The sequence below is a fragment of the Marmota flaviventris genome, chromosome 5 (assembly GCF_047511675.1).
Source record: "Marmota flaviventris isolate mMarFla1 chromosome 5, mMarFla1.hap1, whole genome shotgun sequence".
Classification (NCBI taxonomy): Eukaryota; Metazoa; Chordata; class Mammalia; order Rodentia; family Sciuridae; genus Marmota; species Marmota flaviventris.
This window is the reverse complement of record NC_092502.1, coordinates 63592658-63614566: the sequence shown is the minus strand read 5'-3', so window position 1 is coordinate 63614566 and position 21909 is coordinate 63592658. Positions and strand designations below refer to the sequence as shown.

Genomic DNA, 21909 nt, shown 5'->3' with positions numbered 1-21909 from the left:
TTGCTTCTGAAGAAGATGATTTCTTCTGCATGGTCAGTGACTTCCTTGAGTTTCATTCCACAGATCATATTGGCTGAGGTAATAGATGATCTGCTATGACTGTTTCCTTAAACATCAAGTAGGGCACTGTGAGGGGGATTGCTAAAATCCAAGTCCTCGAGACTCCCACAGATGCTTTGCTTGGAGTGCAGTGGTCAAGGACCAGACTGGTCAGAAGAGCACAGCACAGTGGTCATGGAGATGAGGGTCAGAAGAAGACAAGGGCTAGAAAGTTAAAGGTTAACTTGATACTCTTGAGCTTATAGAGCATCCAGCCCAAGGATCAGTGGCAGTGCAGAGCCACTGATATAGCTGGAGAGGCTGTTGACCATGTGGGACATGTGGATGTTGGCTACTCATATGACAATACTGTTGCCACCCAAGCCTAGAAAGAAAGTCACTGAGCAGCCCATTATGGAAAATATGTCAAGAGAAGGCTTGAAACTTTCCACAGAGTTCTCTTAATTGTCCAGCTTGGGTGTGGGATTCTCCATGGTCAGCAATGATGATATCTGTATTTTTCATATTACTAAAAATAGCTAAGGTTAAGCAAGCTCAGACTTCTATAATTGCACATACTACTTAAATTCTTACCACTTCTCTTCTTATGAAAACTGCATATTTCTCTCATGTCCATTCATGATGTTTCTTCTCTTTCTTCAGCCTCTCCTATTCCTCTTCCTCCTCCTTCTCTTTTTCCTCCTTTGTTTTCATATCCATCTTCTTAGCTAAAGTTTTTAACACTTTTCAATGCTGACCACAATGCTGCCTACTTTATCGCGTATCATAAATTAAGAACCTACTACAAGTCCAGTGATTTGTGCATCTGTTGCATTTAATATATTTCCCACAATAAATCTATGATGTAGAAAGTAATTCTTACAGATGAGGAAACTAAGGCTTAAAGAGTTAATAAATTATTGAAAGTCAAATATCTAGTAATCCAAAAGCAGAAAGAAGATTTGAGTTTGTTCTGTTTAAAAATTTGTACTCTAGACCTAATCTTTGGTTACCTCTGTATATTCTCCTTTAGTGGCATGAAAGGGAACTGTTATGTTCTGTAAATGGTATGTCCCACAAAAGCTCATGTGTGAGAAAATACAAGGAAGTTTAGAGATGAAATAATTGGGTCATAAGAACAATGCATTAATCCACTGATAGGATCCTCAACTGACTGTTGTCAAGTAGGTGTGGCTGGAGCAGGTGGGTCATTGGGAGCATGTCTTTGGGGTTTATATTTTGTCTGCAGTGAAGAGAGCTCTCTGTTTTCTAATGCCATGTCCTGTCCTGCTTTTCTCCACCACACTCTTCTGCCATGATGTCCTGTTTCACCTGAAGCCTCAAGGAACGAGTCAGCCATCTAATGGGCTGAGACCTCTGAAACTATGAGACCCAAAGAAACTTTTCCTCCTCTGAAATCGTTCTTGCTTGTTCTTTTGGTCACAGCAATGAAAAAGCTGACTAAAACAGGAATCATGTTCATATTCCCAATTTATTTATAATTTAGTGCTTCAAACTATTTGATAATTCCCAAGTTTCATACTAGCTATGCATGGGACCTTGTGCTTATTTCACATGTGTGAAATCAAAGACTCAAAGAGGAAGAAACAGAGTTGGGTTTTCAACCAAGACCTTCCAAGGCTAAACCCTATCCTTTCCTCTCTCACTCCCATATTATAGGGAAAAGGCATTGGAAAACTGATGTCCTGAAGGAGCTGGGGTCCCTCCCGATGACCCTCCAAGCTCTCTTAATGGCAGATGTTCATGTTGGATTCACTTAGGCACCAAATCTAAGCCACACTAATATCAAATCCTTAGGGATTTCTGTTTCCTCAGTTTCCATGGGAAACCCTGTGGCTTCTACTTCACATGGTTGGTATTGCTGTTGGTTTCTCTTCTGTTTCCCTGAATCAATTTTTAATTCTCTTAAAGAGTGAGGCCACTCTTCAATCCTTCTTAATGCCTCTATGATTTTGCATGGGCTTTCAAAGAATGCCTCCCTCTGTACCTTCCTATCAGAGAGTTCCTGGACAAACACATTCCAGCATGTTGAGTTGCTTCTTCCTTTGACTGCTCTAGCACTTCTTTAATTCCAGCAGTAGCTCCTATGTTGGACACTACCATACTGTATACGGTACCATATGCTGTAATTGTGCTCATGATATCTGTCTCAGGAGTCACATCTTATTTTACTTCTACCACTACGTCTTAGTCAAAAGACTTATTATCTATGAACTCTAGATTCCTCATCTTTAAAGTGGATAAATACATTAATAAATACTCAGAGGGTTGTTATGAAGACCCAAGGGGATAATTTTATGAAATGTTTAGAAATACATCAGACACATAAAAATCACTCAACATGTTCATTATTTTTGTTGATCTTTTTATTATTACATCCTACCAAACATTCCATAAACATTTATTTATTTATTATAGTACTGGTAAAGGACCAAGGTTCAATGAGACAACATATGTGAGGATAAATTATAGAATATGAAGGGTTATACAATCAGAGTGCTTGTTCCACTGGCACCAGTTCCTTTTTATCTGCTTATTTATGTAAGTGGAGCCTTCTCTCTTTCTCTCTCTCTCTCTCTCTCATATATATATATATATATATATATATATATATATATATATATATATATTTAGTTGTAGTTGGACACAACATCTTTATTTTATTTATTTATTTTTATGTGGTACTGAGGATTGAACCCAGGGCCTCGCACATGCTAGGTGAGCGCTCTACCACTGAATCACAATCCCAGGCCTGGAGTCTTCTCTTTTTATATAGTTCCTATTCAACTTCCCACACTGTAACTCCCTCAAGTGGTCACCCCTATGTAACTGGTGAACTCTCTTATGCCTCTTTCAGTAATAGAGCCCCACATGCTCAGGTTGAGCCTGCAACCAAGAGCCCTCTGTGCTCAGAAGCAATCCCTTGTCCTCTGCTCCCTCTTTGCTGCGGCTCTGCTTCCCTCCTGAGGTTTTGTGCAGCCAAATCCTTCCTGGGGGGGTTAGAAGCAAGGGATTCTGAAGGCATCTCTCTCTTTTGCCCGATTGGAGAAGGCTCCATGTTGAGGAACTAAATAATACAATTGAAAAGAAGAACTTGGGGACATGTGTTAAAGATAATCTAAAAACAAAAATTGCTTTCCAATGAGAGCTCAGGGCAACAACATTTTTTTGCTCATCAGGAACTTGAAGAATGTTGATCATGTTTCCAGATAACTGAAACTACAGGAAATAGAACTTTATCCTTGATGGAATGTATGTCTCAGATGTTTAAACAAACATTAAAAATTTAAAAGTACATAAGCCTAGTAAAACTTGAGGTTAATTAAAAAAGCAAGAGCTAATATTTCTGAAATGCTTATTATAAGACAGATTTACCCCTCCACTGTGCTGGATTTTGACATCAGAAGAGTGTGATGACAGAATTCAGAAAGACCACATGAGGAATGTCCAGTGGAGATGGAAGGCCTAGTTATTTAGTGACAGATAGGATTAGGATCCTTGTTGTTTGTAGATTAATTTTTACTCTAAACTGTGAGACAAGGTTGCAAAATGACCTTAACCTAATTGAAACATAGCTACAATACTGGTATAGACCCTTTTGAAAGTTAAACCCAGTTAATGAATATATTTTGACAGCCAGAAAGCGTAACATCCATGTGTGAATTGTCATTTGGTTTAGGTACTTAAACATTTAAGGGTGTTATACATTCTATTCCATTGGTCTTACCTTCTATTTTCATGCCAATACCATGCTGGTTTTTATCACTGTAGCTCTAGTAGAGTTTGAGATCAGGTATTATGATGCCTCTAACAACACTCTTCTTGTTCTGTATTGCTTTGGCTCTTCTGGGTCTTTTATTCCTCCTTATGAATTTTAGGACTGCCTTTTCTAGACCTGTGAATAATGTCTTTGGTCTTTTGATGGGAATTGCATTGAGTCTGTATAATATTTGGTAATATGGCCATTTTGACAATATTAATTCTGCCTATCCAAGAACATGGGAGGTCTTTCCAACTTGAAGTTCAATGGAATAGAGTAAAAGAGAGAGACACAAACCCTCTTTGATACAATCATTTTATACTTAATAAATGTTCCAAAAACACATACTAGAGAAAAAATAGCCCTTTAAAATACATGGTGCTGGGAAAACTGGATATCTATATGTAGGAGAACGAAACTAGATGCCTTTCATTCACCGTGTGAAAAGGTCAATTCGAAGTGGCTTAAAGACCTAGAAATTAGACAAGAAACTTTGCAACTGCTAGAAGAAAACACAGGGCTGGGGTTATGGCTCAGTGATAGAGCACTTGCCTCACACATGTGAGGTACTAGGTTTGATCCTCAGCACCACCTAAAAATAAATAAAGAGATTGTATCTATCTACAACTAAAAAAATATAAAACAAAACAAAACAACAAAACCTAGGCCAACACTTTAACATATTTGTACCGGCACTGTCTTCCTTAAAAAGACCCCTAAAACTCAGTAAATAAAACCATCAATAAATGGAATAGCATCAAATTAAAAAGCTTCCACACAGTAAAGAAAACAATTAAGATTGTGAAGAGAGAGCTTAAAAATCTTTGTCAACTACACCTCTAATAGAGGATTAATATCCAGAACACATAAGAACTAAGAGAACTCAATAGTGAAGAAACAAATAACCCAATCAATGGGCAAAATAACTAAACAGACATTTCTCAGAAGAAGAAATACAAATGGCTAGAAAATATGTGAAAAATATTCAACATCCTCAGCAATCAGGGAGATGCTAGTCAAAAATACATTAAGGTTTCATCTCACTCCAGTTAGATTGTCAGTTGTCAAAAATATAAAGAATAGTAAATTCTGATAAGAATTTTTTGGGAAAGGTACACTCACATATTGTCATTGGCACTGAAATTTAACATAACCACTTTGGAAAGCAGTATAGAGATTAGGAATGGAAACTTCATATAACCCAACCATCCCAATCCTTGGTGTTTATCCCAAAAGACTAAAATCAGCATGCTATAGTAATCCAGCTACATCAATATTTATAGCAATTCACATTAACCAAGTTGTGGAACTAGAACTGATGTCCATCAATAGGTGAATGGATAAAGAAAATGTGGTGTACATACATGATATAGTTTTACTCAGCCATAAAAAAGAATAAAATTATGGCATTTACTTGTAAAAAGATGGAACTATGCTAGTCAAACAAGTTAGACTCAGAAAGTCAAGGCTTGAATGTCTTCTTTCATATGCAGAAGCTAGAGAGAATTAAGGAAATAAAATATGAGGGGGAGCCCCATGAAAATAGAAGGGATATCAGCGGAGTAGTATATTTTGACATCAGGTATTAAGGGAATTGAGGGGGAGGAGGAGGAGAAGGAATGGGAAAAGGGAAGCACTGTGTAATAAAATTGAGCAAATTATGCTATGTACTATATGAATATACCATTCCATTTTTATATGCATCTATAAAGCAGCAATTAAAAAAACAAAAATTAAGATTGAAAGACCAGAAGAGCTCTACTCTTCTCTTCCTCTAGAAGGGAAATAGAGGGAGGGAGAAAGAAAGGTAAAGAGGAAGTATTGGGAATTGAAATGGAGCAAATTATATTCCTTGAATGTATGAATATGTCAAATGAACCCTACTATTATTAAAACTACAATGTACAAATAAATACATTTTTAGAAAAGATGTAATGTCAGTGGTTGGAAAGACCATCATCATGGTATACTTGTGCAAAAGAGAAAACTGAGGCTTATTCATTGTATTTTGGGAAGCTAGGGGTCTCCCCTGTGCACAAAAAGTCAGAACTGGATACCTCCTCAAAGATGAGACACTAACTTTGTGAAAAAAAAATGATGTTTTAAAATTGTAAGAGGGGCTGCGGTTATGGCTCAGAGGTAGGGTGCTTGCCTAGCATGCATGAGGCACTGGGTTTGATCCTCAGCACCACATAAAAATAAAATAAAGGTATTGGGTCCACCTACAACTAAAAAACAAATATTAAAAAAAAATTGGAAGAGTGTGGATAATGAGATGTTGAAGGTAAATGTAAGCTGTAAGTGCATGTAGACTGTAAGTGAACTTCAAGTATTGAATATAAATATATTAATATAACTTATGAATTCAAATCTGGCACACTCCTATTGCAATAGCTCAGAACAACCTAGAGTACACAAAGTCTTTTGCATTGCAGCATCACACATGGCCATAACCATACTCCCAAAGAGTCAAACATTTTTTTAAATTGAACTCTGATACAAAAATCCAAGACATAATACTTTGGTGAATACTTAGATATCCATTGACTTTCCTTCTACCCTGACCATCAGAAATGGAGAAACTTTTAGGGAAGAGGTTTACAAGAGGGAGCAGTGTCAGTACATGTTAGTCAGGCTTAGTAATCTTTCAAAGATGTAGAGTGAAACCAACTTGCGGTCAAATAAATGGTGTTCAGCTGTGAGGCCAGTGCAAGGCTTGTCAGATGAATATCTGCCTGCTAATGCAGTTTTACTACTTTTTTGCCACTTTATTTTTTAGCCTAAGATTTTTGAGTTTTCAGAACTTGATTCTAGCAGCCAATTAAATGGACTATAAAAGCCTAATGAAATCTGGCTGCTGTTCTTAGACTACGGTCTACTGACAACCCTGCTTTGTTCTGGGCTGGACAAGACCTACTGAAGCATGGCCTTGTATGGGGGTATTCTTTGGGGGTACTTTGGATCATCACTAGTAGGGTTGAGGGGAGGATAATAATGATTTTAGGGATTCTGATATGATCGGTGCCCCCTATTATTAGTGCTACATTCTAAGTGCCAGGGCTTGTATTTTTTTCTGTCTTTCCTAAATGCTTTTCATAATTGTTGATGATATCTTAATGTTCTGGAGTTGGCACTCATGGACTGGGGAACATAGGGAGGACTGAAGGTTAATGTGGCCCAGGTGCACCAGAATGTATGTCTGTTTCCTAAGGGTCTGGCCTGACAGGATGATTGTGATGGTGCCCCATGGTACTACTAAATATTTAGGGGATGCTGTTAACATCTCTGAGGATTAGAGTCTTCCAGGTCTTCTAGATCCACCAGCCAACTTGACTACTCTGTCCTCACTTTGCATGGTTTGTCTCCCAATATCACAAAATTCTGAATAAAAGTTTCTAATACATTTGAGATAGTGTTTCTTTTTGCTGACTTATCACTTCAGAGATAAAATACAAAATTAGAAAACAATCCGCCTTTACCATCTCCCCCTTTTTAAAAACTTTGAAATTCATTATGTTTCTCTAGCATAGGACCTGAAACACAGAAGATTAACCACTCATCAATTGCTAGATTTTTGTCCTTTGTTTTGTTCTGTAGACAAACTGTAGTGCAATATCTGATCTGGTCACAAGAGGGAGCATTTGCACTACTTTTAACAGTGATTCTTGTACAGCAAGTTTCATAAACCCCATAGTTTCCCATAGTTTAGACTTTTTATTACACTCCAAAAGAAATAAAATGAAACTGGAGCCATGTCAGGCATAATCTAATCCAGGTTTTCAATCTTAAAGTTCCAGACGGCAGGACCTGTAACAATGTCACTCTAAAATATTGGTGAGGCATTGTGAATTATTTTAAGTATTCAAAAAGAGATGCATTGTATTTTAAATATTTTAGTTGGCGGTGATGATTGAGTAACTTTGCTTTGGGTATAAATTATTATGGTTTCACTTATTTGATAGTCAAGACCTTAAAAAATCAAGACCCAAAAGGGAAACTAATTTGTGTGTCAACATTAATGAACTGGAGACTTGTTGTTGGTAAAGTCCTAGAAATGGTATGTAAGGAACTTTATTTACTTTAAAGTACTTCATTGCAACCTTGAGTGTTTTTTCTTGAATTAATTCTCAGACTTAGAAGGCCTTTGGAGTCACACCATGACACAATTGGAAAGGGTAATGAAATGCCCATCCTCTCTCTACTACTTCATGAACATTTTCTTTAGTAAATCTGAAATTGCTAACTTTTGTTTGTGGGCTTCAATGTGGAATAACTAAATATACTCTGTTATTGCTTCTGATCACATTTCAAAAACTTGTCAAATCTGGTCTGTTCTTAACTTTATTATGATTACTCTCCAAATATTTGAACATTATCTTAAGGGCTCCTTCATTCATTTTATCTGCAAGCCAATGTTTCCAAGTTTATTAACTATGTCTCATATGATCTTACAAAAACCTGGACACCTTTCTTGATATGGGTTTGTGTGGATTAAATGTGTCTGTCTACACACTCTTTGCAATTCCTTCCACAAAGGAGTGGAGTCTATTTCTTCTCCTCTCAGATCTGGGTTGATCCTATGGCTTGATTTTAGTAATTGAATGTGGCAGATGACATGCTGTGTGTCATGAGGCTAAGCTTTAGGGGATCCACAGTTTCAATTTTAATATATTGGAATGCAATTTCTTATAATTCATGGGCTACCAAGGCTCCTTGCAGACAGCTCCGGCCAAGTTTCTGCCAAAGCCAACTACAGATGCCAGTGTTTAGACTTTCCAGTCTTTTTGGTACCCCAGTTAGCATCAATCAATAAAGTGGATGAGGCATATGGTCATTTTAAAGAATAAGGAGAAATAACAAGCTGTTCTTGTTTCAAGCCATTACATTTTAGAGGATTTCAAAATTCAGCATTTAGAGAGGTCTAGTTTGCAAATCGTTTAGAAGTGCTGGGTTCATTTCAAAGTAGGATGCATTGACGATAATGAATGTGTAAAATGAGATTTTTGAAATTTTAATGTCAGATTCATATAATTACAGTAGATTTTTACAGATGTGTGTGTGTGTGTGCATGTTTGAGATTAAATTTTTAGATTTTTTTTAACTGGTCCACATTATTTACACAGAATGATTGGTTTCATTGTTACATATTTGTTTTTTTAAATTAATTAATTTATTTTATTTAGGTATTTATGACAGGAGAATGCATTTTGATTCACTGTACACAATTGCAGCACAACTTTTCATTTCTCTGGTTGTACATGATGTGGCATCGCACCATATGAGCAGTCATACATATGTAGTAATGATGTCCATCTCATTCCAGCATCTTTCCTGCCACCATGCACCCTCCCCAGCCCTCACTCCCCTTTGCCCCATCAAAGCTCCTCCATTTTTCCCATGCCCCCACCACCCGCCATTATGGATCAGCATCCACTTATAAGAGAGAACATTTGGCCTTTGTTTTTTGGGGATTGGCTTACTTCACTTAGCATGATATTCTCCAAATCCATCCATTTACCTGCAAATGCCATAATTCTATTGTCTTTTAATGCGGAGTAATATTCCATTTTGTATATATACCACATTTTCTTTATCCATTTATCTATTGAAGGGCATCTAGGTTGGTTCCACAGTTTAGCTATTGTGAATTGAGCTGCTATAAACATTGTTGTGGCTGCATTACTATAGTTTGCTGATTTTAAGTCCATTGGGTATAGTCTGAGGAGTGGGATAGCTAGATCAAATGGTGGTTCCATTCCAAATTCTTTAAGGAATCTCCATAATGCTGTCTAGATTGGTTGCACCAATTTGCAGTCCCATCAGCAATGTATGAGTGTGCCTTTCCCCCCACATTCTCACCAACATTTATTGTTGTCTGTTTTCTTAGTACATTTTCCTATTTGTTCATAAAAAACATAATTTGATCAATTCCCTCCCTAAAACCTCCTGTACCCTCTTTTTTCTCCCTCTCTCTCTGATTACCTTCTGCTACCTATCTGGTCTCCCTTAACTCTGTGTTTTTATAACCTGTGGTATTTGAAATGATTGTGAGACTGGAAATTTTTTTTTTTTATGTTGTCTTTAAAAGAAAGACCATAAAAATTAGGTTTGTGTTCCTCAGTTTCATGTTCTGGCAATCAAGAAATAAATCCTGAATTTTTCTAGACTGATGGAATGACAGTCATGATTTTATTAGTATAATAACCATAAACCAAGGTTTTGTACATATCTCACGTCAATTAAACCACACAATAGTAGGCATTAAGGATCCTTTAGTACACACTAACCTACTTGTGATTGATAGCTCCATAATCTTCAATTTATTCTCCAATTATTCTGGAGGAAAATGCTCTTTGTACTATGAATTTTTCTGTATGTCTGAAATTGTTTCAAATTAAAAGCCTCATACAAAATGATTTGTGCACTGGATATAGCGATTATCCATTCTCTCCTTCAATTCTGTGTTAAGCCAAAGAAATATAAAATTATTTTTAAAAAGTTATAAATTAAACTTCCCAAATATCAGTCAAAATTAAATAACTGAAAAGTAGTGTTCATGAACTTGCTGGTGATGGTAGCTGCTGAGGTTGAGGTTATGGTTGGAAAATTAGAAGTGGACACAGAGAAGGGGATAATAACAACATCTGATGTGCTGAGAGTCTGTTCTGAGGTACTAATTTTTGTAAGCATCTGTGGATGTGAACTCACTTCCTCATGGCTAAAATAGTTATATAAAATAGGAGTATAAAATATCCTGACTGTAAAATAGTTGGTAAAACTAAGACCCAGAGAGGTAGAGGAACTTCTCCAGTGGAGGACTTAGCCACACTTCAGATAAGCTGGCTCCAGGACCTCTGCCCTCAACCCATGGACTAAGAACAGGCCCTCAAGGCTTGAAGAGCAGCCTTAGTGCTGGCCAGCTTAGGGAAGCTGGAGAGAGATGATAAAACATTAGGATTGCCAGAAACCCAGAGCCAAACTCGACCCTGTTCCTGGTGTCAAAAACAACAACAATAAAAAAAAAAAATCATAGTGAGTGTAAACATTTACAAAGGGGAAGTGATTTATGGCCAAGGCAGTAATCAAGGGCCTATAACTTGGCAAAGTGCACATGAACTTTTGATGTTCTTTGAGTGGCAACTGTATGATGAATGTGCAGTTTGTTGTTGAGGGGCGTGGAGCTCACACATCCAAGAAAGACTGGGCCAAGGCCAAAGCTTGTTTCTAAAGATAAATTTTATGATTCTCTCCTCCCTCTTAGATAGGCTTATACTGGGGCCATTTTAGACCATTACAATAGCAGCAAATAGAAGGGAAAAGAGAATAAAGGCTTCTTTGACAATTCCAGTGTGACTGACCAAAGTCTCCTTTTCAGCCAGAAGGAAAGTGTTGGATGAACTCTCAGGCCCATTCTTTTCTCTTTCCTGTCCAGTGCCTTATATATGTTTTCAGTTGGCATTTTTATAAATGTTATTTTCTTCAGAGAGAGATAAAAAATGACACATTGACTTGGTTCTAACACTTTTCTTTGATATATTTAAAGGAGGCAATAGTAAGGCCCATTTGTGTTACTGCTATAATCCCAGAATCAACTGAGCTGGGAAAACCAGAGATTCTCAGTAAGTACTTGTTGACCAGTTAAGTGAATTTCCATTCTGATTATAGATTTAATTTCTACAAAGGTTGCATGTGGAAAGCACATCCAAATTAATTGGAAAACACTGACATTCGTTTCCTTTGGTTCCCATTTTTCTTCAATGAATTAATTATTTAACAAGTGCTTGTTGGAAATGCATCTAAATTAATCAGAGGTAGTAAGTTTGAATCAGAAAAGAAAGAAGTCAAATTCTGGCTGCAATATTTATTACCTATGTGACTTTTACAATGAACTCAGGGCTTCCAGGATCAGGTTTCTCATTATTAAAATGGGATGAAAATTCTTATCATCAGAGGTTTTGTAAGACTAAAGTAATAACATACACAATGTATAGCACCTGGCTCTGAGGAATGGTTCCTAACAATATGATCAATGGTGTGGGGCTGTTTTAGGATCCAGACAAGCCCCTCAAGATGTTTGCAAATCAATGCTTGGAAAGAAGATGCTGACGTGGATAATTATGCTGCAAAGAAAGGCTTAGCAATATTGCAACCAAGACACACACCAAAAGATTAGATGACTGTTTTTAAAATATACATTTTATAATTATTCTTGCCAACAGATCAGGAGATGGCAGCCATTGTAAAGATGGTTCAACACAGGCACCAATCCTCACACAGTGAGCACACCACACCACAGGGAGGGTTCAGCCAGGAGGCAGAGAGATTGGAGAAGATGTGGGCAGGAGTCCTCATGGTGGTTTCCAAGAGAAGGAACAGGGGAAATAGGGTAAGGAGGTTAAAGACTGATGATTTTGAAAATTTTCAGTGGGCTTTGAGATCTAGGGGCACCTCTGTTAGTTCCTCTTCTTGGGGTGAGTAAAGCAGAGAGGAATAGAGGCCCAGAGTACTATAGAGCATAGTAACAGCTCTGGGGCTGGGCTCTGGGCTGGTTGGTTTGTACATGAAAGGCACACTCATGGGTGGGTTGTTGCCACCTTTAGGAATTTTTATTTAATCACTTGGTGTGATTTTGACTTTCTGGCTGGACTCTGAACTGATTCGGCACCATAAAATATTATAAAGCTTTCAATAAAGTAGATATTTCAGTTTTTAAATATGGACTTCTAAGTGTCAAATGATGTATCCTTGAGGAGCAAGGCCAAGACCCATCCAAAAGAAATACAGCATCACACACAGAGAAAGTTTCTCCCTTCTAACCTCTGAAAACTTTGGTACTTTCTGGCTGGAAATTACCTTGGGAGGGGCATTCTCCTCAGGGCCAGCAAGGATCCAAGATGTCTAAGTATCAAAAATATGAAGTAAAGGACATAATTCAGGTAATGGTCTGGAACATAGGAGACGCAGAAGTGGCCAAGTCCAAGTCTTTTCAGGTCCAAAGGTGTTCAACCCACAGGTCCTCCCACTGCACCCTGTTTGCTTCTCCATAACACCTACCACGGGTTATTCAGTATGCTTGTTTACCTGCTTATTGTCTGTTTATGTTATTAAATTACAAGCTCCATGAAGGCAGCGAATTTGCATATCCAATTTGGTGCTCTAGTCCTAACTCCTGGCATAGTGTTTGGCACACACACACACACACACATTCAGACATTCAGTAAACATTTGTTGAATAACTGAGTACAAACAACAGTGCTGGATGGATGTGTTTGTGTGATCTGTGGGTATCCACACTCACCTTTGTTCACACATGTGTAAGTGTGTGGACATCTGTGGGTGTTTTGAGTGTGTGTGCATTTTGAGTGAAGTAACCACCAGCAGTCTGTTTGCATAGAGGTCTATGGAGCCTCCTGGGAAAGAACTCACCTTCCAGGACCAGCAGAGAAACTTGAGACAGTGTAAACTGCTCAGGGGTCAGAAGGGAGAATCAATTCTCTGTGTGTAATGCTGTATTTCTCTTGGTCCTGCTCCTCATGGATTCACAATTTAGCACTCATAAGGCAGAAATCTATGTTCAAAAACCGAAATACTTTAATTGAAAGTGGTATAATATTTTGTGATGCTGAATCAGTTCAGAGTCCAGCCAGAAAGTCAAAACCATTCCAAGTAACCAAAGAGAAAGAACATAATATGGAAGAGAATTTACAAGGTGCTGAGAATGCATTTAAAATGACCAAAGGGGAGAGAAGTTGGCCCCAAGAAATGTGGGAAGATTCTACTGCTTCCAGACCAGGAGGGGAAGAATGAGGAGGGCACCCAGGAGCTGGGGTTCTGCAGTAGAAACTGAACAATTGTAGTCTGCTGGCATAGAGGAAACAGAGGAAGGTGCTGGAAGCTTGGAGAAAGTACAGTAGTGGCCCAGGATGTCTCCTGAGTCAGACAGAGAGAGAAAGACAGAAAGAGAGACAGACAGACAGAAAGACACACCTTGCCTTTCCCTTTCTCTCTGCCTCCAATCTTCTACCAGTCGACCAGTGCCTTCCACAGGCTGAACTTAACCAGAAGTAGTTGGCAAGGAAGCTGGGAATGACAATTTGGAAAATGCTGCTTTCTTTTCCTTTCCTCCCTCCCTCCCTCCCATCCTTTCTTCCTTCCTTTGTTCTATTTATTTCCTCTTTTAACAAGGTCATGCTACGTTTGCCTAAGCTGGTCTCAAACTTGTGAGCTCAAGTATCCTTCCACCTCAGAAGGTGCTGGGATTAGTCATTCACCATCGGACCCAGCTGGAAAACTCCACTTTCTCTAATACAGAGCAGGGTGGGGAAGCCCAGGGGGAAAGTGAATAAGCAGATGGCAGCCCTGACAAGGGGAGTGCTGGTTTAGTGTAACAGAGTCAGGAATGGCATCAAGTTTTCTACCATTTCACCACATGACCTGGCCCTTTGGAGAGCTGGCACATCTACATCACTGACATAGCTGGGATAGGCCAGAGAGAGCAGTATCTGGCAGAGAAAACAGTGGGTATTTCAGGATTGAGTATGCATCACAGTAATCCATGGTCTCTTTCATGCAATGTATAAAGCACCTTAAAGTTAAATAAATGGCAGTTACAATTTATAACTCATAGGAATTAATAACAGGTGACATTAAACATTAACCTTGGTTTGGTGCAGCTACATGCTCATCTGTATAATTTTATTAAATCCTCATAATAATATATGCCCTCAGATGGGGGTAAATTAGATTCCAACTTCTAGGCTTACACATTGAGGGACTAACACCATAGTGTTCCTCCTCAAAATTTTCTGGGTTTCTCTCTATTTTTGAGGAATGGCTGGAGCCAACAGGGCCACTTGGCCAAGGGATTCTGAACTGGTGCTTGGGACCACATGAGCTCTGTTTCCTGTTTTTTCCTTCAACATATCATCTCCCCCTCTTCCTTGTGTTTAAGCCCAGCAAGATTCCCAAAGAAGTACATGTGCTTACAGATGAAGTCATCCTGGGATCCCATGCAGAACCTAGTTCCAGGATGGCAGCCTAGGAAACAGACTGCTCCCACGGCCACTGATGTAAATATGTCTGTGTACACACACACACACACACACACACACACACACACATACACGTATGATTGCACAGGATTAGACTGTCTGAATGCTCCCAAAATGCATACCTTTGGTGACTCATATAATTTGTTTAGGCAGCGTCTAGCACAAACCCATTTTTTCCAGGTTTGCACACTCAGATTTTAAGTGTCTAATCCAATATGATACAAATGACAGAAACAGAATCCTAGGTTTGTAAAAAGGCAGTTTGATTTTTAGATCCCGAGCCTATTGTTGTGTGTGAGCACATAGAGAAGAAACACCCTGAAGATTCCTGAGCTAATCAGAGGATACTAGAAGGATCAGGGATCTGGTGAGGTTGGTATAGTAGATGTGTGATGTGGATGAACTGGTGAATTCCAGAGAAACAGCAAAAATTAAGCTCATTAAGCTGACTCTTTAATGGGGCCAAGGTGGCCTCCTGATTGCTTCCACAGCAGGGAAGCAGGGAATGGGATTCTCTAAACTTTAAATGCCTAGAAAAATGGAGAAATATGTAGAGATCTGGAAGAAAACACTTCTTTCACGTTCTTCCTGTAGAAGGAGCCTCAGGGTTCTTTGCTTTCCATTATGACCTCTGTGCAAGGGCTCTCGAAAGAGGTACTTGAGTGCTTTTATAGGGCTTTGTTTCTCGTGGGAACAGGAGAGAGAGGGGAAACCATGCAATGTGTTTAGTGAGGAAACATGACCTTCCTGCTCTTCTTTGGTGGAGTGTGTCAAATGGCAGTGACTGAAATTCAGTGGATGTATAAATATATATGTGTGCAAAAGCAACCCGTCCCACTGTGTATGGAAAGGAAAATCACTCTTGATTAGTGGAATTCTGAACTCCAGGAGATCATCATAGATAGCTGCCATGAAGCTGATAACCATCTTTCTGCTGGTGACCATCAGCCTTTGTAGTTACCCTGGTAAGTGGTCTGGAACATAGGATATGTCTGTACTAATCTGTTAATTAGAACACAACTAGTAAGCCTGGATCACTGACAGTGGAATGTGGTGGAAGGAGTTTTAGAATCACAAAAAATGGTCATGTTGGAAGATTTCACGTATCCTCCATCATTCAAGCTCTAACCCAATATAGGCATTACCCCTAGTGCATCCTGCATAGGAAATTAGCCAACTCCCACTGAGCACCAACATAGCACTTTTCACCATGAAACATTGGTCACCATTAGTTTTCCTTAATATTGAGTCAATATCTTAATATTGAATCAACTTTTTTTTCCTATCTGCTTTTAAAACTATGTGAAATCATTCTTGCTATCATCTTAATTAGCCATTTGCAAGGATGGCTCTCCTGAACAGCTTCATTTATCTGCTCACACATTCAACACATATTTATTGAGGGACTACAAAATTTTGGCACTGAATAAGCATTGGAAGACTCAGGCATGAACTAGACATGAAGATTATTCTAAAGGTTCTGATAGTCTGGCAGGGGATACAGACCTTTTACAGAAGTTACAAAAATACTGCACTACTGTGAATGCTAAATGAGAGAGATGGATGGAGGTGGGTGTACTGAGAGGTGAATATTTTAGTTTCCAAGTATGGGTACAAAATCTGACTTCCTGGAGGACAATAGGAACTGATCCATTCATTCTGGAAGGAATCATTTTTACTCTCAGGAAGATATATGTGGGTGTATCAGAAAAGGCTTCATGATGGTCAATTTTCATTGAGAGAATAGAAAGCTTTGAAGATGTTCCCCTGGGAAGATGTAAACACATACAGAGAAATAATTCACCAAAATGTCTAAAATAAGAAGTATGATGATTAATCATGAGATACCAGGGGCTGTGTCCACTTATGCTGGCAACTTTATTGAATTTTTAGAGGAATTTATAACTTTACCAGTTTCAAATATTTTGTTGTTCTTTCATGTCCAAGGGCAAATATTATGGGCAAGTATAGCATCAGAAAGGGGAGTGGGGGAAATAAGTAGCCCTCGTTGGGAAGAATTTGGGAGGGAAAATATATGATAGAAGATGAAGGAAGAGTATATGCACAGCCTCCCTTTTTATAATTTTAATGAAGAAATAAATTTTCCAAAGCAAAATGAAGTGTGGAAGGCTGTAGCCAGCAGGAAGATGCATATTCTTATTTGTATGCTCATGCACATGAGTACATTTATAAATGCGCATGTTTTTGTAAAAAATATCCATGGTGCCTATTTTTCCAGTCTCTATTCTTTTCCTCTCATTCATCTTCTTTGCAAAAGTTGTCGTCCTAAAGTCAAAGATGTAGAGTGCAGTCATCCCAGGTGAAAGCCTTGATAGTCCTTTGTTGTTATTTAAAAAATCTGACTTCACTCAAGTTTTGCAGCCTCGCTCCTTTATCTTCCACCGCAGCCCACTGGAGTTCTGCACCCCAGCCTCTCTGGGCAGAAGGCTCACCATTCTGTGTGTGGACTTTCATCTTACCATCTCAGTGCATTTGTTGACCTTGTTCCTAAAATACCTCTCCTTTTCTTCACCTTGTTGTCCTAATGTCTGCCTCAAGACATGGCTCTAACACTTCTTCTGATAAGTTTTCTGCAACATTCTTCCACATTAGAATTATTCCCTTGCTTTATGTTTCCAGAGCGTTGTCCATAGTGTTAGCATACCACATGCTACCTTGTGGCATGCATAGATCCTGATGCTCCACTAGACTGTGTTAGCTTTCTGAGTGGATCATCTCTGTCCTGTTTGTCGATGTGTCTGCCCCAGCTGATGTTTGATTATGTTGTAGCATTGAGTTGAATTGGGTGGAAGAACATTTGGGGCTGTGATTTGCTCCTCTTTTCCTTGAGTGGAGATTCATTATGCCATCTGCTCTTTGGCCTGAAACCTGTGAACTATGGACACAGCCATGTACAGAAATACCTTGCTGTCCATTTACCGACCAGTATCTACTGAGCGCTTGCTGCATGCCAAGGTCAGGTCTAGGCCTGGGCTACAGTAATAAACAAAACATTAGTTCTTGTTCTCATGGAGCCTACATTCTAATGAGAGTATCAAGCCAATGCAAATGACAAATAAAGATTTAATCGTTTAAGTAACAATTAGAAAAAACAAAGAAGGATGGAGGGTGGTAGGTGGTGCTGTTTTAGATAAAGTGGCCATTCCAGGCTTCTCTGAGGAGGTAACATTTGAAAAGAACCCAAATAACATGAAGAAGAAAGACTTGCATCTATCAGGGGAAAGAATATTCTGAGGAAATGGAACAGCAAGCATAGAGGCCCAGAGAGACTTTTCCCTGGGAAATCAAGATGAGTGGCTCTGAGACCAGCTGTTGATGGGCGGATGGAAGCAGCGAGGTCATAGGTCATAGCTGGAGGCTGATGTGCCTGCTTCACCTGTTTCTTTTGCTCTGCAGCTGCTGCCTTTTTCATCAACAGTGTGCCCCTTCCTGTTGACAAAGTGTTACCTTTGCCTCTGGACAATGTTCTTCCCTTCATGGATCCATTAAAGATGCTTCTGAAAACTCTGGGCATTTCTGTGGAGCACCTTGTAGAAGGGCTGAGGAAGTGTGTGGATGAACTGGGACCGGAAGCTTCTGAAGCTGTGAAGAAACTGCTGGTGACTGCAACTTGGGTGGGGGGGTGTACTTGCCACGGGGAGGGCTTGGGCTCTCTCAATGCCTACCCCATCCTGTTCTCAACTGTAGATGTGCACTTCTCCCTTACTGATTATATTTATGAAATTTTTATTTCCTGGAATCTCAAGGAAGGTGTAATTTTTTACAAGTATAGAAAAGGTTTTTGAGTGGCAGAGAACTGTTTTCCAGTTGTGGAGTCATCATTCACCCCCTTTGGGATTTGGAATGGGATGTAACCACGCTGAGCCTTTGTTTCCACATCAGGAAAATGGTGGCCAAACGGGAGAGTAAATGTGGCAATTTTTATAAATGTGCTGATTACATATAAGATGCTCTTATTTTTATTATTGTTCTTCTGCCTTTCAGGAGGCCCTGTCTCACTTGGTGTGACATCAGGATAAAGAGAGAGAAGATAGAAGTGGAAGGAGGTTGGCGTGCCCATCCTCCCTAGATGATTTTACCCAGTTACAGCTGAATGTCCTAACATGTAGTGACCATTGAAAAGAATGAATAAAGCAATGAATAGATTTTCAGTTTGTCCTACTTTTATTTGGGGTGCCTAACTGGTAATTTCCCCCTTACACCACAGACTCTAGGCAGCCTATTTTTTACAAAGACAATCTGACATTTTAAATAACACATAACCATTTCTTAGTTTCTCTTTATACCTAAGTAAAACATCTCAATTTTTCAATTATTCTTTTTCTGACAGTGTTTCCAGAGCCCTCATTCTCCTACTTTCCAAATTCTAAAGAAATTATTAAATTCAACGAATTAAAAATAATTTTAAACTATTTTCTGAAAAAATTAGTGTCTTACTAATTTCACTGGTTTGGAGTCTTCTTCACCAGAATGCTAGATTTTTTTTTTTATTAAGTTTGTAGTTTCATTAGGGTCACTAAATAGCTTTTATAGACCCTTATGCTTTGTTTCATAATGCTTCAGCAAGTTGGCCATGAGCTATTCCTTTCTTCCTTCATTTTGCCATCTACAGTAATGTGGTAATTATCTTTTCAAGGCATGATTATGGTTATATGATGACCCTTTACAGAGTAGGTTTCAAGCTCCCGAGCATGGGGCACACAGCCCTCCATGATCTGGCCCTTGCTCTACCTTCTGAGCTCTGGTTATACTGCGTCTTTTCTTTCTCACTTTCTCCAAACAGGGTTGGTAGTGGCTTCCTGTAGTTGTCCATTTCTGGGTGCTTCACATTCACCTAGTTGATTCTTTAGTTCGTCTAACATTTATTCAATCAGCTCTTTGCATTACATTCCTTCTGTTCCAAGTACTTACAATAATTCTGTTTCCTGGTTGGATCCTGACCAATACAACATTAGATGCTATCTTCTCTGTGAATATTATCTTGATTTCCTGACATTTCTTGACCCCTATTTATTTAACAGATATCCCTCAACTTATGATGGGATTGCATCTTGATGAACCCATCATAAGTTGAAAAAGGCCCTATGTTAAAAATTCACTTAATGTACACAACCTACCCAACACCATAGCTTAGCAATCCAGTACACTGAATGTTGGTTGTTTAACGTGTGATTGTGTGACTGGGGACAGTGGTTTGCTCCCACAGCTCTGTGCTTCTAAAGAGTTTCGTTCCACGTTATCACTAGCCCAGGAAATGATTAAAAATCAAAAATCAAAGTGCTGTTTCTACTAAATATGTATTACTTTTATACTACTACAAAAATGTAAATCATCAAAATCTAGCAAACATTGTACTTTGTGAAACTTTCTTTATTTTCTCATTCTTCCTGCATCTATAATCATATATTAGGTTGCCCAGAAATAATGATTCCTAAGCCCAAATCTCAGTGGCATATCTTCATACTTTAGTTTTTCCTCATACTGTATGGTCATCATTGGTTAGCTATCACTTTGCTCCATGATGTCTGAATTCTATAACTAAAACTCATAGAATAATTTTGTCTCCAGAGTTTCTGACTATCCTTGTCACAGGGAAAGCGAACTTGGGGAAACGGAGGCTTAAACTCTTAGAGCTTCTTCTTGGAAGTGATGTACATCACTCTCAGTGCTGCTTTTATGGATCAAAGCAAGTCATATGGCCATATATGCCTGATTTAGGAAGGGGCTATATGATTCTCCTAAAGGAAGTAAACATATAAAATATACATTCTGTGCTTTGCCACATTAATTGACCCCTTCAAAGTAATTGTCACCTGAGATGGCTTCATTCTACTTAGGGTTTTCTGTTTTGGTGAATTATGTGTCATATTTTCTCCCACATCAACTTTTCTTCTGTTTTACTATGACCTTTCAATTTCTTTAAATGTCCCTTATCCTGACTTCCCCTGAATATTTTTGCCTCCAAAGATTCTAAACTTTACTATTTTCTCTTTTTATTTTATATTTAACCTTTGTTGGGAGATCTTCCATGGGTGCTAATATAATCTCCATGTTACAAACTCCAGAATCTATAGCTAGTCTACATTTCCTTTTGGAGGAGGAGAGATTTACTTATCTATGAGACAACCCTAAAGGATGCCATTTTCAATCTTTAACTCAAGAGATCTTTACGTAAACTCATTGTCTTTCTTTCAAAACAAGCTTCATGTTTAGTTTCCTTTCTCAATTTATATAGCACAATCATTTTTAAGGTTACCTGAGAAAGAAACTTGGGAATTATCCTAAGTACTTTCTCCTAAGAACCTTCCCTTTAATTGGTAAATAAACTCTGCTAATTATGAACCATTTTCACATCTATTTTATACATCTTTCATTATCACTACTATGATTGCTCCTCTCAAACCCTTGTCATAGCTCACTGGACCACTGTATTAATCTTCCAATGATCTCTGTATTCCCAAAGAGTCCCTTCCAAACTAGGATCTACATAGCACCAGAGGTGTTTTCCTTATGCATAAGAATCATCCTTCAAATTCTTCAGTAGTTTTTCAATGTTGATTGAGAAGGAAAAATCAGAAGCTATTTAAATCAACATAAATAGTCATAACTGAGATTTAGATGCACTTGCATATTTAAAATTTTCACATTTTTTTTTTTTGCTATACCAGTGGCTAGTTTTATATTTTTATCAAGAAGTTGTTTCCCAACTAGATAATAGTAATGATGACAGATATATAATTTAATGCCTATTTATGTATAAAATAAATTTAAAAAGTAAAAGACTGAATTTTGATTGCAGCATTTCTGCTAAACATTGAGCACATAGTGATAAACAGTGGACATAGTCCATATTCCAACAGATTTTACTGTGTATCATCTCAGCCAAATAAAATTCTGGATTGAAGGTAGCGAATGTGTGAATATCCTCACAATGAGAAGAACTTAGGTTCTTCAAAGAATTAAAGTCTCATCGTTGGCTGAAGTCCTGAGAGCGGGAGCAGAGGGACATGAGCTGAG

General features: G+C 38.4%; 1 protein-coding gene across 1 annotated transcript; it reads left to right on the top strand.

Moving 5' to 3' along the window:
* Window positions 1-15781: 15781 nt before the first annotated feature.
* Scgb3a2 (secretoglobin family 3A member 2) lies at window positions 15782-18944 on the top strand. Its single transcript, XM_027927512.2, has 3 exons — window positions 15782-15836; window positions 18289-18491; window positions 18877-18944. The coding sequence occupies exons 1-3, from the start codon at window positions 15782-15784 to the stop codon at window positions 18898-18900; spliced, it is 282 nt and encodes a 93-aa protein (XP_027783313.1). The 3' UTR covers window positions 18901-18944.
* Window positions 18945-21909: the final 2965 nt, after the last annotated feature.